Raw genomic sequence first — 16841 nt, 5'->3', positions numbered from 1 at the left:
GACCAGGGACACAGCTACAGCCAAACATACCAATTTTGCTGAACTGAAATTTTATTTACTTTTTAGAAAAAAGAGCTTCCAACATTTTTAAAAATCAAGGCCCCATGAAACAGATGCCAATCCACATATTGATTCAGCCACTTCTCTCCCTTGAGCCCGGGGACAGTGGCAGCAAAACCAGTGAATGCCATGGTGTGCAGACACCAGGAAGCATGGCCACGCCCCAGGGCCACAGCATCTTCTTTCTCAGTCCCAGGGTGACAGCCATGTGGTAAACATGCCCAGGAAGATGAGCAGAATCCAGAAGACCTGTAAATTATCTTGCCTCTTTAGAATCAGCTCTGACCTCTACAATGTTTCCAAAAAAATAAGACCCAACCAGAAAATAAGCCCTAGAATGATTTTTCAGGATGCTCATAATATAAAATAAGCCCTATTATATTTCCCTGAAAATAAGACCGGGTCTTACATTAATTCTTGCTCCAAAAGACGCATTAGAACTTACTTTATATTACGAGCGTCCTGAAAAATCATGCTATGGCTTATTTTCCGGTTACATCTTATTTTTGGGGAAACACAGTAGCACAGCAGACTCCTCAGTCCTATCACTTCATTCAGTGTTTCTGTGCCCACTTGCTTTCCAACAGGCCCCTGTGGGTCTTACGTTCAGTCCAGAACTTACCTCCACGTCCCAGATTTCAGAACACAGCTTCTGAGCTGACTTTGACCAATGCTAGAGGTTGAGGAACATCCCCTGGGAACAAGGGCTCCAGCTCACATTGTCCCTAGACACATAGGACCTTATACCAACTCTCCCATTCTTAAGGGTGAGCTTGGAACCCGAAATAAACCTGATGTCCAGGGTACAGGATTCATCCACAGAGCCCTTCAGTCTCTCCCTGGAAGTCTCAGACACCAATGCAAATTAGGCCCACCTTGACTGGGGCTGTTCTTTGCCATCCTGCTGTTCCCACTGAGGCAGACAAAAGTTAGGGACTCCCATAGAAGACTTTCCCTCTATTCAGCAGCCGTTTTTTTTCTATTCCCTCACACAGGGATCAGAACCCCCAGGGTTAAAGGTGGCTTAAATAACAAAGTCTTTATTGCTGTGCATCCCAGAGCAGTGTGAGACAGTTCCAGGGTTGGAGAAATACACAACAGGTACCAAGTGTAGCATCAACATGTCCTTGAAAATAGTTAACCTTCTCTGGAAGCCCCCAGTAGACACTGCTCAGCTACTCCTGGCCAGAGCCAGGTAATATCCACACCTAAACCACTTAGGAGAAAAGAGGACCAACATGGGCTCCACTACTCATGATTCTCTCCTATGTAAAGCAGAGAGCATGAATGTCTGCCCAATATTAAATGTCCCTAAGCACATTGGGGTGATGGACGCACATCATGGAGACCTGCCAGGTGGTAGAGGTGGGATGGCTTCTGTTACAGCCTGGGAAGCTCAGAGTGCAACACAGCTCCAAAAAGTTTCCCACAGACCTGGCACCCCCCTCCCAACGTGGGTGCTGGGGTGTGCCCAGTGCACCTTTACATAGCTCCTCCCCTCAGCCTCCTGTCTAGAGTGAGACCTTGTGCGCCCACACCCCGTCCTACAGCTGCTCTTCGGAGCAGTGGACTTACTGGTGCTGGAGGAGGGTGGAGCTATGTTTGAAGGACTTCCCACACTTTACACACTCGTAGGGCCTGCCTTTGGTGTGGAACTGCTGGTGCCAGTTATGGTAGGACCTGGTGGTGAAAGCCTTCCCACATAGGCTGCATGCATAGGACCGCTTTCCGGTGTGGACCTTCCAGTGCTGGTATAGGCCGGAGCGGGTCACGTGTGCCTTCCCACACTGGCTGCAGGTGTACAGCCCGCTCTCCAGTATGGACTCTCTGGTGCAGCACGCAGCTGTGATTGTATTTAAAGAACTTCCCACGTTCTCGGTACATGTACAACCTCTCCCCACTGTGGACCTTCCAAATGAGGGTAGACAGCACCCTGAAGGATTTCCCACACTGGCTGCAGGGGTATGGCCACTTTCCAGTGTGGACTCTCTGGTGCAGGACAAGTGTGTCTTTGCAGGTGAAGGCCTTCCCACATTCAGCACGTTTGAAAGGTTTTATGCCTGTGTGAACCTCCTGGTGCGTCCTCAGCTTAGATGGGTGGCTGAAGGCCTTCCTGCAGGCCTTGCACACGTATGGTACGTCTCCAATGTGAACTTTTCGGTGACGAACAAGGGTTGCATTCTCTGTGAGGGTATTCCCACCTGCTGAGCAGCTGAAGGGTGTCCCTGTGGAGTGAGTCAGCAGTTGGTTGAGGAGCATGAGGGCCTTCAGGAAGGCCTTCCCACAGATGCCACACTTGAGGGGCTTCTGTACAGCATGGATTCCCTGCTGCTGCTGACGGGGGCGGGGGGCTGTATGGGCGGTTTCCCCGTGCCCGGGCTCCTGTGTGGCTTCCCCTCACTGCGGGGCTGGCCCAGGGTGGCAGGCATGTTCTTCCCAGACTCCCCACACAGAGGGTGCTTGTCTGACAGGTAGCCACTGCAGCTCACCACCCGCCAGGGAGGGGCCTCCTCACTGCCCCACCCACACGACCTGAACCAGAGCAGTCAGTTACCCAGAGCTGGATCGGGGGGCGGGGCACCTTCACCACCAGCATCCAGTGGGCACACCCAGAAAGGGGACCACAGAATGACCAGGAGGTATCTGGGACAGGTCTGGGAGGAAAGAGTGGCCCAGCACAACAGGGTCTGCCAGATCACAGGATAGGGAACACCTCAACAGGGATGAGGACACAAAGATAGGAGCAGTGCAGGGTGAGAGTTGGGGCCTCCACGATACTCCCCTGCGACAGGTTTCAAGCAGAGCCTTAGCTGCATTGTGAAGAGGATGTGTGTACTCTGATGACAGAGTAGCTAGTGTTCAAGTATTATTTAAGGATATGTGCGCATCTCAAGTCACATGCAAACTAGGTCACTCCTGGACATCTCTGCATTGCATAGAGAAGGGGAAAGGACAGGGCACAGGCCAGAGGTGCGTCATCCAGGGCCCGAGTCATGATATAGATCACAAGACCACACAGGGTGTCCAGAAGGGACAGGCGAGGTGGGAAGGTGTGGTCACTGGCCTCAGCGCCAAAATACCAGCACACCCAGTGGACTATGAATCCATCACTGAAACCAAGACATCCCCCAGCCCCACTCATCAAACCGGGACCTCTCGTGGCCTCTGCTCTGCTGACCAGAGTCATGTCCATTATGCTGGGCACCCAGGGCTCTGCTTCACCCTCCAGTTGGGCAATCACATGTGATCTCAAAGGTGTAAATCCTAGGAGAGAAAAAGTATGAGAGGCCAGCCCAAGCCAATGCTGACCCAGCCCCCTGCACACCACAGGAAGTGCGTGTCATCATGGCAACCAGGAAGGAAACAGTATCAGAAAACGAACCTCCAGTGTACATTTAAAAATTTGTTGAGAGGACATATCTCGTGTTACATGTTTTATCACAATTTAAAAAAAAAAATAACCTCCTATGAAGGAAAACTGACATAAGTAAGAAATAAATAACAGTTGGTGACGTTAATTTCTAACTTTCAATAATGGATAGGCAGAAAGTGAACAAGGACATAGACTTGAATAACACCAAGTATCAATTAAACCTAAGAGACATCACTAAAACATGCCACCCAATGACAGCAGATACACATTCTTCTCACATTCTCATGTGCATTCTCCAGAACAGACCATTTGCTGGGACATAAAACAAGCCTCAGTGGATTTTGGAGGAATGACAACATACAAAATATGTTCTCTGACTACAAAAGAATTAAAAATAGAAATCGACGACAGGAAGTAATCTGGGAAACTCACAAATTTATGGACTTTAAATAAAACACTCAAGTAACCACAAAGAAAATGACAAAGCCCTTGGAGATAAATTAAAATGAAAATGCATCATATAAAAGTTATGGGAAACAGCAGCACTTAGAGGGAAAATTATAGCTATGAACACCTCCATGCAGTTTTACTTACATCACTTCTGACACCCAATGTGTGGGGCGTTTCTCCAACTTCTCCAACACTCTGACACTAAGTACCCAGAATTAGTGACAGACCTTACTGGTTAAGGGCTCAGTCCTACAAGACTGCCCCCACTTCAGACATCAATTGAAAATCCTAGGCCTCCGGTACTTCTGACCCACTGGGCTATGAGTCAGGGATTCCCATAATTATTGATCCCTCCTCAGGTTCAATAATTTGCTAGAATGTAGGCTCACAGGACTCAGGAAAAGTTTACTTAGATTTGGTGGCACTACACTCCCAGCACCTCAATGTCTTCACCAACGCAGAATCTCTCCAAACATCGTTGTTTTAAAATTCTTATGGACATTTCACTGCTAGGCATGATTGATTAAATCACTGGTGACTGGTGATTGGCTCAATCTCCAGCCCCTCTCCTCTCTATGGGTTGGGGGTAGGGGGTGGGAGATGGGTGGGAAGGTTTCGGGAAGGGATGGCTGAAAATCCAAACTTCCAATCATAGCTTGGTCTTTCTGGTGACCAAACCCCATCCTGAAGCTATCTACTGGTCCCCACCACCAGTCATACCATTAGCATACAAAAGACACTCTCATCACTCCAGAGATTCCAAGAGTTTTAGGAGCTGTGTGCCAGGACCTGGAAACAAAGACAAAATATAAACATATTTCATATTATGTCATAACACCCATATTAAAAAAGATCTCAAACCAAAATCCTAACTTTATACCTTAAGTAACAGGAAACAGAAAAGCAACTACATCCAAAGGTAAAAAAAGGAAATAATAAAGAGCAGAGATAAATGAAATAGAGATGGAAAAGATCAGCAAAATTGACACACTGTTACACTGACAAGAAAAAAATAGAAGACTCAATTTATTTCAAACAGGAATGAAAAAAGGTATCACTAACGATCTTACAAAGATACAAAAGATTTGAGGAAGTTCTACGAACAACTGCATGCCCACATGTTAAATAATTTAGATAAAATGGACAAATTACCAAAGCTGACTCAAGAAAAAATAGAAAATCTGGATAGGTTTAAAAAAAAATTTAAAAAATCCCTGCACAGAAAAAAAATAACAACACCTAGGTCCAGGTGGTTTCACTGGTGAATATTAACACTGAAATAAGAATTAACACCAATACTTCACAACTCTTCCAGAAAACAGAAGAGAAGGGACCATTTCCCATCCATTTAAGCCAAAATTACCCTCATACTCAATCCAAAGACATTATGAGAAAACTACACCATTGATAACTCTTATGAATAGAGATACAAAACTCATTAACAAAATACTAGCAAACTAAATCCAGAATTCTATAAAAAGGATTATAAGCCATGACAGAGTGGGATTTATCCTAGTAAAGCAAGGTTAAACATATGAAAACCAATTACTGTGATACATCCTGTTAACAGAATGGAGGACAAAAATTACAATCATTCCGATGTACATGGGAAAGCCTTAGACACAATCTAAGGAACTTCCACGACAAATGCATTCAACAAACTAGGAAAAGAAGGGAACTTCCTCACCTGAAAAGGGCATCTGCAAAAAACCTACAGCTAATATCATACTTGCTAGTGAAAGATTGAAAGCTTTCCCCATAAGATTGGGAACAAAACAAGGATGTCTCCTCTTACCAACTCTATCCAATAAAGTATTGGATGTTCTACCCAGGTTAGTTAGGCAAAGGAAGAAATAAAAGTATTTGTAGATGACATGACACCTACATATATATATATGGAAAACACTGAGAAACCCACTAAAATTTTTAAAAAACCTGTTAGAACTAAGAACTGAGTAGAGCAAGATTGCAGGATACAAGATAGCATGCGAAAATCAATTATATTTCTATATACGAGCAATGAACAATCTACATGAAATTAAGAAAACAATTCCATCTAACATAGCATCAAAAGAATAAAATCCTTAAGATTAAAATAAATTTGGCCTTGTACACTGAAAACTACAAACCACTGTCGAAAAAAATTAAAGAAGAGCTAAATAAGTGGAAAGACATGTCACGTTCATGAATTGAAAGAGATTAAGATGGCAAGACTCCCCAAACTGATCTGATTCGAATTCATGGCTCAAGCCTGGCACAGGGAGGGCCCTATCAAATTTCTTTTGGAGGAAGAAGGCAAAACCCAGAGCACGGAGAGGCAATGGCTTCAGCGGAGTCACAGGGCCAGAGAGAGGCAGAGCTGGTGGGATTTGTTGGGAAAACTGTAAATAGATGAACCCCAAGTCCTACTCCAGAAGACTGTTGGGGCAACAGGTGTTGAGGCTAAGAACGCTGCCCCATGAGGCGGGAAGAGCACACAGCCTAGTCCCGGTGCTCAGAGCACCAACCACAGGGAACCTGGGAAGAAACCTGCCTCTGTGGTGGGGCTTTAGAATGGACAGAACTTCCATCTGGGAAAAGGCAGAGACGGTCAGTTTGGGTCAGTTTGCTGGGGGAGCGTGTGAGAGACATACCCAGCGAGATAGTGAGTGCAAAGTTCTCCAGCATCACATCCCTGTACAGGCTCCCCTGTGTCAAATTAAGGAGACACCACTCCTCCGGGGAGAAATACACAGCCGCATCCTCAAAAGTCACCAGGTCCTCAAATGATGGATTCAGCTGAGCCTTAAGGTCAACAGTGGACAGAGAAGCCATCCAAAATATAGAGGAACACATCCAGTCCCTTGACCCGTGGCTCAGTGTCTGGCACATCTCTCGCTGACATCTTTCTATTTGAGCCCTGCCTACTCCACCCCCACCCCCATTTCACACATACCTTCTTCCTCCTAGGGCCCCTGCCTCAGAGGTTCACCCGGCCCCTCAGCATCACTGGTGCCTCTCTCCTCTTGTCACTACTGGATTCTGCACCCAGCCCACAACAGGCTGCTGACCAGACAGACACCATCCATGTACCTGGTTGGGCACACAGGACTCACCCTAGCCCCTGCCAACCAAATCCGTGTGCCACAGATCACCTCTCAGAGACAACCACTTTCCTCTCAGGCACAAGTACCTGGTCCCAGGGCCCTTCCGTTTGCCTTTCTGCCCAGCAGGCATGTAAGTCTTTGTACCACAGCATGTCACAACGCCACACCCCGTGCACAACCTCACTAGTTCATCCCACTGGCAACTCGCTGGACTCCCCACGTGCCAGTTCTGCACATGGTGTCTCCAGAGTGACACCACGGAGAGCACCCACAATCCCATCCTAAACCAGCCCAGCCCCATACCTCACTGGCGTCCTCCCCCAGCTCTGCACTGAACCTCCCTCCCTCCAGGTTCCGTTCCCAGCTTCAACCCGGAACTACACACGCATCTCTGAGACCTGGCCCTCGTCCGCCTGGCTTTGCATGGCTGTCCCCTCCCCTGCCACAACTTTCCTTACTCCCGTGCTCTGAACCCGGATCCCTTCCACTCGCCTGCGCCTCCTCCGCCATCGGAACCCGCGGGCCCAGCGTGGGCGCCACCGGGACTGACCAGGACGAGCATCGACTCGGCGGAGTCAGCCGAAATCTGGACCCGACCCCCGCCCCGGGCGCAGCAACCTCCAGCCGGCGTGGAAACTTCTAAGTTCGGTCTCCCCTGGGGACTACGTGCCGAGGACTGGGGAGCCGCATCCGGGGGCGCGGGACACGCGAGCCTTAGGAAGTAGGAGACGCCCCGGGGGCCACGGCGCATGCAAAAGCGCGGCCAGGGTTCCCGCCCTCCTCCTCGGCTGGCGGGGCTCGAGGGGAGTCGCCCCGCCCGCGCGGTGCGCCCCAAGAACCAGCAGGGACCCACCCGCGGCCGAGCGAGCGAGCGAGCGACGCCGGAAGCCCCGCCCCGCGGGTGCTCGCCTGCGCCTCCACTGACTCCGTGCCTGCCTCAGATTGTTCACTTCATTTCCCAGCTGCCCCCGCGGCGCCCCTGGCTCGTTGCCCACGGGATGGCGCTTACCAGCTGCTGCTGGACGCACGCGAACTACATTTCCCATAAGGGACCTCGCAGGGCGTCCGTAGCGACGTAACTGATGACGGCCCAGGACAGGGACGTTTCCGGGCGGGGGGCGGCTGACGGCGTCCAGGCCGTACCCTGGCCCACTGACGGGCGAGCGAGGTAAGGACGAGAATCGGGGAGGTCCCACCACGTCCTGTACGTGCCGTGAGTGTGACAAGTGCCCCTCCTCAACCCAGCCTCGGTTGTACCCAGCCGCAGAGAGGCGGCCCCTTTGGGGGCTTTCTCTGCCCGTTTCCCTCGTTTCCCTCTGCTCGGAATTGGCTGCGCCCAGACCACGTTACCTCCTCGCCCTGGCTGCCTCGCGAGCAGCCCGCCCACATTCTACCCAGGGGCGACGAGTGGCCGAGATGGCGGTCACAAGTGTAAATCTTCACAGCAGGTCGTGTTTAGCTCAGTCACTTTCTCTGAGATGCATACTGATGTGGTCGTTGTTCGTGGGGACACTGGGCTCTGCCTTGTAGATCTTTCCTAGACATTCAGTTTGCGAAATTCAGTGTCCTCCTTGGTGTAGCAGGTGGGCTGGCTTCTCCTGGGCTGGACTCTCATAAACCTCTGGTAGTTTCCACATTCCCTGTGTTCTCACACCGGTGCCTGGCCCAGGCCCTCTTAGGTCTCAGTGCATCCCTTACCCTCTACTGGTTTTTCATCCACTTGTCAACAACCCAACTCCAGTCCCCTAGCCATGCGCCCACTCTCTATCCCACAGCTGTCTCCAGCTGTGCAATCTCATCCCGTAACATGTCCTGAGTTGGTCACATGTCCTCAAACAGTTCTTGTAGCCCTGTTCCTCAGTGATGCCTGCATGTTTTCTCCAAGAAGGCACGCACAGGTGAGACTCCCTTCAGCACAGGGTACATTCCCGTCGTCGGTAGCCATGGACTGTCATCGGGTGGATTATCCAGCCCTATTTATTCCCTACGTGATTGTCACCTTCACACCCCACAACGTCACTCAATTGGAGTGCAGTCAAGGAGCACTGATTGATGGACCAGGTAGACTTGAAACCAGGGAGGCATGAGAGGTCCAGAAGAGGCTCAGCCATGGAGATTACAAATGGGTAGGAGTGGCCCTGGGGTGAGACTGTTCTCATGCCTGTACCTGAGCTGTGTCTCTAACATTGGCCACCTCTTAACATGTCCTGGGCTGATACATATCTTTAAACATATCTAGAAAGCCCATTCCTCTAAGGGCCAGGCTGTTCCCTTCCATGGGTGTGGCCAGAGGCGTGGTTGACACAGCTCCGACAGGCCCAGTGCTTACTCTGGGTCATAGTTGTAGGAGGCAGCACTACATTTTGACCCCCAAAGGTCTCAGACTTAAGTTGCCACATGCTTTTTCCCCCACCCCCCACACTGCACCCTGGCCAAAGAAGAAGAGACCCCTTTTTATTATTTAAGATAAGATAGGGTGAGAGTTTTGTGAATTCCCATTAGGTAGGGACAGCTCTACCCCCTTCTCAGCTTGAAGCAGATACAGAAGAAGAGAGCCCTGCCCCTCAACTCCCCACAGAGATTTATGGGGACCATGTCTCCCAGGGAAAATAAGGCAGGCAATTAGAGACAGGTAATTGGGTCTCTGCATTCCTGCACATCCAACACAATCTAGGGGGAGCACTGCCTGGAGACCTCCCAAATTCTTCCCTTGTTTTCCCTAAGCACTAACCACTGGTAGAGGCCACCACAACCTCCATCTCACCCTAGCATCATTATACTGTCATTATAATATCATACATATGCCCAGAAGTTCATTAATATCATTGTAACAGACTGAACTCTGGGAAGGGACTAGTGCAATCTAAGAGGGTGAGGTAATGGCCCCTTATCAATCACAAGTGTCAATTACGTGGTCCCCCATGCCCAGAGGGGAACAGCCAATCCCTGAAAAAGAAAGATAAAACCCCCAGGCTCCTGTGAGCAGCTGCCTTTTGAGCAGCTTCTTTTGCTCAGGGCCCGCTCCAAACTCTTTGAAGTGTACTTTTTCTTCTAATAATGAGTCTTGAGCCACTTTTCTTTGTGCTTGGCCTGCTCCTAATTCTTTGGAGTATACCATCTTTTTTAATAAACTCTCATCACTTTACCTCTGTGTCTCGTTCAATTCTTTGCTCGAGATGCCAAGAACCTGGACACCGTGCCAAGGAAGGCCCATCCTCTAGTAACATATCAGCTAAGTTTCCCAGTTTTGCTCCCTGAGGACTGGGTTCGACCCCTGGTGTGGAAGCTAGCCCAGACTCCACTGGGTTCGACCACTGGTGTGATAGCCCAGCCTGGGCATCTCGCTGGCCCTCTCTGGTGACAGTTTCATTTTTCAGGTTTTAGGTTTAGTGCTTCTTAGGCACTACAAGGTCAGGTAATGAGATAATGGAGTCTTCCTGGGGAGGGGACTAGGGCTGGCTGCCTGAAGAGTGGCAGGAGGAGGGTGAAGTTTGGGTTGCAGGCGGACACCGGAAAAGGTCGGGATCAGTACAGCATGGGAAGCTGATGGCATTTGGGAGATGCTACCTGCCAGCTAGGTGTGAAGGGCTGTGCAGTGTGACCAGAGGTGGGAGTGTCCACACAGCTGTAGAGGGCCTGAGCAGTGATGCTGAACTTCCTGTAGGAGCAGTTAGATGTTACTGTTCCTACCCACCAGGGGCTGAGGTTGTAATTTCCCCATTTGATAGACAAGGGACGGAACGAAGATAGGTGAGGCATTGTAACCACAGTCACCTGGGAACCCAGATACAAACTGGGGTCACCCTGACCATCTAAACTATGACCCCTCTGCCTCTGTGTTGCATTTTGCAATTAGCTGAAAGTATGAGATAGAGAAGAATTGGCCATCAGTTCTGGCGCACCTTCCTTGCTTCTCCCAGCAGGCTCTGTGGAGGGGTACTACCATGCGCTCGCAGCTACAGCACAGCCGCATGAAGGAGAGCCGAGTTACTATAGCAACAAGTCATGCCCCCAGCCCGGAATGTGGCCTCAGATTGGTCCCCGGTGTCTGACAACCTCGCTTTCCCTGCAGGTGTTAGCAAGGAGAGCTAAGGCAGAGGAGAGAACTGCAACTGCGGGGACAGGTGGAGTGGGGGCGGGATGCAAAACCGAGTTGCCAGGTCGGACCAGGGCGTGGAGTTGAGGGAAGGTATTTTGCAGAAAGCTCTCTGGTTCCCGTTTGAATCCACGCCCTGCCCAGCCTGTCAGCCTCAGTTTCCCCGTCTGTTAATATAAACACTACTGCTCCCAGGGTCCAGTGAGGTCCCCCATGGCCATTGTTCCCTCGGCCTGAACACAAGAAGATGCCCCGGAACAGGTGTGCCCTTTGGGGACAATGGGAAGAGACCTGTAGGAGGACCCAGGAAAGGTTTGGGGAGTTGGGACCCCAAGAGGGCGGCGGGGGAGGCAGTATGGCCAAGATGGAGGCTCCTCTAAACCCTCTGGACATCATCTGTCACATGAGGTCCCTCGTGCCTGAGGTGCCCCCAGTACACAGCAGGTGCTCAATAAATACTTGTGGATTAATCAATTCTCCCTGCAAGTAGGGTGTTTATTGTTGCCTGTTTTACAGAAGAGAGAACCAAAAGTTGGCAGGTATAGGCCTCTCTGGCACCATGCTAGGCACTGAGGCTGACCGCCCTGTGTTTGCAGGACCTAGAGTCGGGGTCCAGCAAGGATGGAATAGGCAGGGGGAGGGGATGGGAGGGCATAGCTCCAGGTGGCCACAGAGAATAAGCAAGGATGGAGAGGAGTCCCTCATGATCCTGGCCCCTTGGGTGGTGTCGGGCAGCCCCTTTGTTCCTGGGTAGTGGGCAGGCAGGCATCGAGGTAGTAATCAGACAGGGATGCTCAGCGACTCCCGGGCTCTGTCATTGGCCTCATTTTACAGGAGGAGAAACTGAGGCCTCTGGCTCCCAGCTGGGAGGGTGGGGAAGCCCAGCTTCCTTGTAGCCCCCAGGAGGAAGCTGGTTAGGACAGGGAGGAAGGGGCCAGCCCTGCCCACTGCCCTCAGCCACCACCTCACTGTTCCAGGTCCCTGAGTCAATACCAGCTGTCATTTCCCCTGAGTATCCTTGAAGATACAGCTCTGAGGTCTCTTTTTCCAGGCAGCCTTCCCTGAACACCCTTAGGCAGAGGGTATTGTATCTCCCTCTTCTCTTCTATGCACCACCAGCCAAGGGCCCCTTTCTGACCCCCCTGGCTGGTCCCATCCCTGCCAGGTCTTTTGCCACCACCCACCCCCCTCCAGCCTGGAGTGCAGGAGGGAAAGGATGAAGAGGAGATATTGGAGACCCTATGTAAAATGAATAATGGCCCCCAAAGGTACCCAGATCCAAATCCCTGGAATCTGAGTCTGTTACCTTGCATGGCAAGATGGACTTTGCAGGTATGATTAAGTTAAGGCTGTTGAGCTGGGGTGATTCCTGGGTTATCTGGGGGGGGGGTCAATGTCATCACAATGTCTGTATAAGTGAAAGAGGGAGGTGGAGGCAGGAAAGGGGGAGAGAGATTTGCAGATGCTATGCTGCTGCTTTGAAGACGAAGGAGGAAGCCAAGAAATGCAGCCTTAGAAGCTGGAGAAGCTAACAGAGACCCATTCTCTACTAGAGCCTCCAGAAGGAACAAGTCCTGAGGACACCTGGATTTCAGCCCATGGAGACTGGTCACAAGACTTGCCTGCAGAACTGTGTCTTTCCTTTTTTTAAGGAGGGCACAGCTCACTGTAGCCCATGTGGGGACTGAACCGGCAACCTTGGTGTTATCAGCACCACGCTCTAACCAACTGAGCTAACTGGCCACCCCGAACCGTGCCTTTCTAAGCAACTGAGTTGGTGGAAATTTATCACAGCAGCCAGAGAAAACCAATACAGGTCGCCAAGCCTACACCTGCCTGATTGGGTCCTCTCCCTGTGGGGCTGGGTTGTAGGTGACATCGGCACATGGGTGTGGGATGAGAACTCGTCTGGGAATACATTCTCTCAGACACCCTGCTGTTCCTGCTCAGTTTCCCACTTGGAAGCAACAGCTGGCATCAGAAGGCGCTCTGCTGACTTCCCAGGTCAGGGTGACTGGCAACCGGGTGAGCCCAGGGTGCCTATAGGCATTCCCAGGCTGCCTTCTGGTCACCTGCAATGCAGTCACTCCTCTGAAAACCATTTGGCACACACTATACCAGGCGCAGAGGACACACATGTAAATAAACCAAACAGGACCCTGCAGCCACATAGAAGCCACATTGGAAAATGCTGATGCCCACTGGATGCAGAGCATCCCAACCCTGGGTGAAGTGAGGCAGGATGGGGGGGCCCACGGCTGGGGACAGGGGAGATGATTCATGTTCAGTTTGTGCAGAGCGTGGCTGCCATCTACTGTGCTGTGACTAACCCAGGCTTCTGAGAAAGCTTCTGAGAAGAAGGCAGGAACCCAAGAGCGGCTCTCCCTGGAGGCTGCTGCCCACAGAGAGGACTGAGGCTTCACCTGGGGGCACAACAGGGGTGCCATGAAACGCTGAGGGAGCCCCGGAGAGGAGGTAATTAGCCCTGAGAAATCAGTGAGTAGAGACAGGAGTAAGAGGGTCCAGTACCCCTTGGGCAGGCCAGGGATATCCAAGAGCAAACTCCCAAATCACATGACTCTGTCTGACCCAGAGGACAACCTTAGCCTCTTTGAACCTGTGACCACAGCTGTCCCATAGTTTATCAGGAGGATCCCAGAAGCCAGGACCCGTAGGGGAAGTCAAGGCTCCCATGGCAAGTTGGTACTCAACAACCAGGTGGGAGACAGTCTTTGAGGCTCAAACCCTACCTGTCCCTCCCCAGCCCTGGGCAGGCCACCCCTGCCCCTCCAAGCCCAAGCCCCAGCCAGGGGTGTAGGGTGGCAACCTAGTACCAGCATGGAGACAGCTGAATCCCACCAGGGTCCAGCCTGCGGGCAGCAGAGTAGAAAACAAATTCCATGTCCTGGGGACTATTGGCTCTACAATGGCCCGGTCACGGGGCTTGGCTCGGATATAACAGCAGCAGCAGCTTTGCCCTCTAAGGATGGGGGTCCCCCAAACACCTGCAGGGGTTTTCAGAGCCTTCAGCCCCTGGTGCCACTGAGGATGCTCCCCCAGGGCTCGGCTCTTATAATGCCTGGGGGTGTACTCAGTAGGACCTTTGTGAGGGTCAGGGCTGGGGTGCCCCTAGCAGGCCCTCCCCATGAGGGGTGGGGATTAGGAGATTCCCACTGGACCCTCATGGAAACCAGGTTTAGGAGCATCTCCCAGCAAAACCTTTACAATGATGGGGTCAGGGCTCCCTCAGCTGGATGCCGCCAGAGATTGGGACTGGGATGCTTCCAGAGCATCCCTGTGAGAATGACAGTAGGCATTACTTCCTGAGAAGCTCCTAGCGATGATCTTGCCAGGCTTCCCTATGGAGAAATGGGTGCCTGCTATTGCGCCTTGCTAAGCCTCAGGGGATCATGGCAAGTGGTCCTGGCAGGGCCCCACCAGCATGACGCAGAGGTCCCCAGGCCTGAAGACAGCGCCTGCAGCACAGATGAGTTTACTGTGGCCCTCACACCCTTCTCCTGCCCCGTGCCCGTGGGGCCCAGACTGGGCCACCCTCTGTCCCCAACATGCCTTCCGAGGGCCTGTCCATTGTCCCCTCGGCCTCTGCTGGATCTTCGGGGCTCCCCTTGGGCTCCAGCGTGTCCTCCGCAGCCCCTGGCAGGGCGGCGTCCAGGTCACCATCCGTGGGGTGCGGCGTCCAAGAGGGGGTCCAGGGTGTCCCGAGCATGGGCCGTGGCGGGAACCAGGAGAAGCCGGGCGCCGGGGCGAGTGCCACGAGCTGGGGCCGCGCGGGGCCAGAGGAGGCGGCACGCGGGATGAGGAAGAAGATGTAGACGCCGGAGACGACAAGACCTGCGGCCACCAGCACGGCCAATGCCACTGCCGCGTTGAAGGCCCAGGTCGGGCTGTTCAGCGACAGGCGGCGCGACAGCGGGCGGCCGAGGCGCAGCGGCGGTGGTTCCGAAGGGCGCGCACTGCGGGCCTTGCGCGGCCCGGGTGTGGCCGGTGGGCGCAGGTAGAGCAGCCCACGGCGCCGGTCGAAGCGCACGGAGCCCTGACGCGCTGAGGGCGCACGCGCGTCGGGGGGCAGCAGGCTGGGTTGCGTGGGCAGTGCGGGCAGCCCCCCGCGCTGGGTTAGGCGTGTGGGCGCTCGGCACACTGGGCAGGCCACCGCATCGCCGCCGCCCGCCGTGGCCAGAGACAGGCGAGCCAGGCATTCGAGGCAGAAGACGTGGCCGCAGTTCAGGCGCTTAGGCAGCTTGAACACGCCGTCGAAGGGTGACACACAGATGAGGCACTCCACGGGGGACGCGGGAGGCAGAATGGGACCCAAGCCCTGGCTGCCGTCCCCCTCTTCCTCGTCCTCATTTTCGTCTGTCCCCCCGCTGGCGGAGCGGAGCGCAGAGAGCGAGCCCGGGGAGCTGGGGCCCGTGCCCTGAGGGGCCCGGGGGCGGAGCCAGGGCAGCCGAGGGCAGGGCATCGGACCGGACCTGCCAGGAGAGGTGGTCAGGTCGGGACAGAGGCGTCAGAAGGGTACAGGGTAGTCTGGAGAGGGTCATGGGCTGGACTCTGGAGGGCATTACCCATCGTAGAGCAGTGCCCAGGAGCAGACTGGATGGGGTAGTTGTAGGTGTCCAACGTGGGGTATAGAGGCAGGTTTGGACTTGGGGGGAGGTGAGCGAATGGCAAGACAGGGGACCTGAAGGGGATTAGGGACAGGGAGGGAACCTGGGATGGATAAGAGATGAACCCAGTGGGTAGCACAGATGACCTAGACTTGGGAGGTCCCAGAGCAGGGGGACCCTGAGAGGAATTGAGTGGCTCTAGGTAGGACCCCAGGCAGGCACGGGCAGGAGCAAAGACAGAGACTCCCAGGAAAGGGGCAGTGACCCTGCAGGACTCCAGGGAGGGACAGACACCCAAGCCTCAGGTGCCCAGCAGACCAAGCATGGAAACCCCTAACAGGGATCAGAGGTTCCCCACCAATGACAGACCCCAGCTGGCCACTGGGCTCTTACCTGTTGGTGCCTCCTCCCTCTAGCTGGCACGTCCCTGCCAGTTCTGACCCAAATCCATGGCCTACTGGCAGCTGGACACTAAGTGCCCCTCCCTGTGGGAGGGTGCCTATGGTGGGGCCACTTCATTCAGGTCCCAGGTTCCTGGCAGACTGGTCTGACTGCTTGTCCCACCCACCAGGATGGTGAACACCAAGCCGGATGTCGGGGGTGGTGTGAAGATGATAGCATAGATTGGCAGAGCACTGACAGCCCAGGTGCCTCCGGTGAGTCCCCCCTCATTCAACACCTTTCCATCTGGTAGCCACTGAAGAACCTGGTGGGGGACGAAGGGGGCTAGGCTATATATAGCTAAAACCACACAAAGTGGCTGGGGAGGCAGCCTCCATCCCTGGCCAAACTGTCCAGTGACCAGAATGGGTGGGACTTACGTAGTCCTTGGGACGGAGGGTGGGCAGACCCCACCGTGGACTGAACAGGGCTGGCCCCTGCCAGCCAACAAAGGGGCAGGAACCAGTCATGGCCTAGACCCCAGGTCTTGGCTTCCTCTCCCTTGGCTTCTATGTAACAGGCCTCTCAAGATGGTGAACTGCCACATGGGTACCCTCCCCAGGCCAGAGTGACATCTCCAGCAGGATGATCCCACCCCGCTCATTTCCAACACCTGCTGGAACACTCTAGGTGGATAGGCCTGTACCCCAGAGTGCCATGGTTCCGAGTCAGTTGTGCTCCCCGGGGAATCCAGGTCTCCACAGGCCAAG

At 53.2% G+C, this 16841-nt stretch overlaps 1 protein-coding gene and 1 long non-coding RNA gene across 3 annotated transcripts; both read right to left on the bottom strand.

The window, feature by feature from the left end:
* Positions 1–36: 36 nt before the first annotated feature.
* On the bottom strand, positions 37–7929 carry LOC308490287. Of its 2 annotated transcripts, none has more exons than XR_013992187.1 (4): positions 7823–7929; positions 4604–4672; positions 3239–3324; positions 37–2285 (listed from the first exon to the last, which is right to left on the bottom strand). It is a non-coding gene; the product is annotated as an uncharacterized lncRNA (long non-coding RNA). The 2 variants fall into 2 exon arrangements; XR_013992188.1 differs by having other exon boundaries at positions 38–2285; positions 7462–7866.
* Positions 7930–14570: 6641 nt separating this feature from the next.
* On the bottom strand, positions 14571–15545 carry RNF225 (ring finger protein 225; the record flags this gene model as incomplete). Its single annotated transcript, XM_081032276.1, has 1 exon — positions 14571–15545. One exon carries the CDS (start codon positions 15543–15545, stop codon positions 14571–14573), a length of 975 nt encoding a protein of 324 aa, XP_080888402.1.
* Between the last annotated feature and the right edge of the window lie 1296 nt (positions 15546–16841).

This window comes from Rhinolophus hipposideros, assembly GCF_964194185.1.
Source record: "Rhinolophus hipposideros genome assembly, chromosome: 21".
Taxonomy (NCBI): Eukaryota; Metazoa; Chordata; class Mammalia; order Chiroptera; family Rhinolophidae; genus Rhinolophus; species Rhinolophus hipposideros.
Note: the sequence above shows the minus strand (reverse complement) of the source record. Positions and strands in the feature narration are given on the sequence as shown.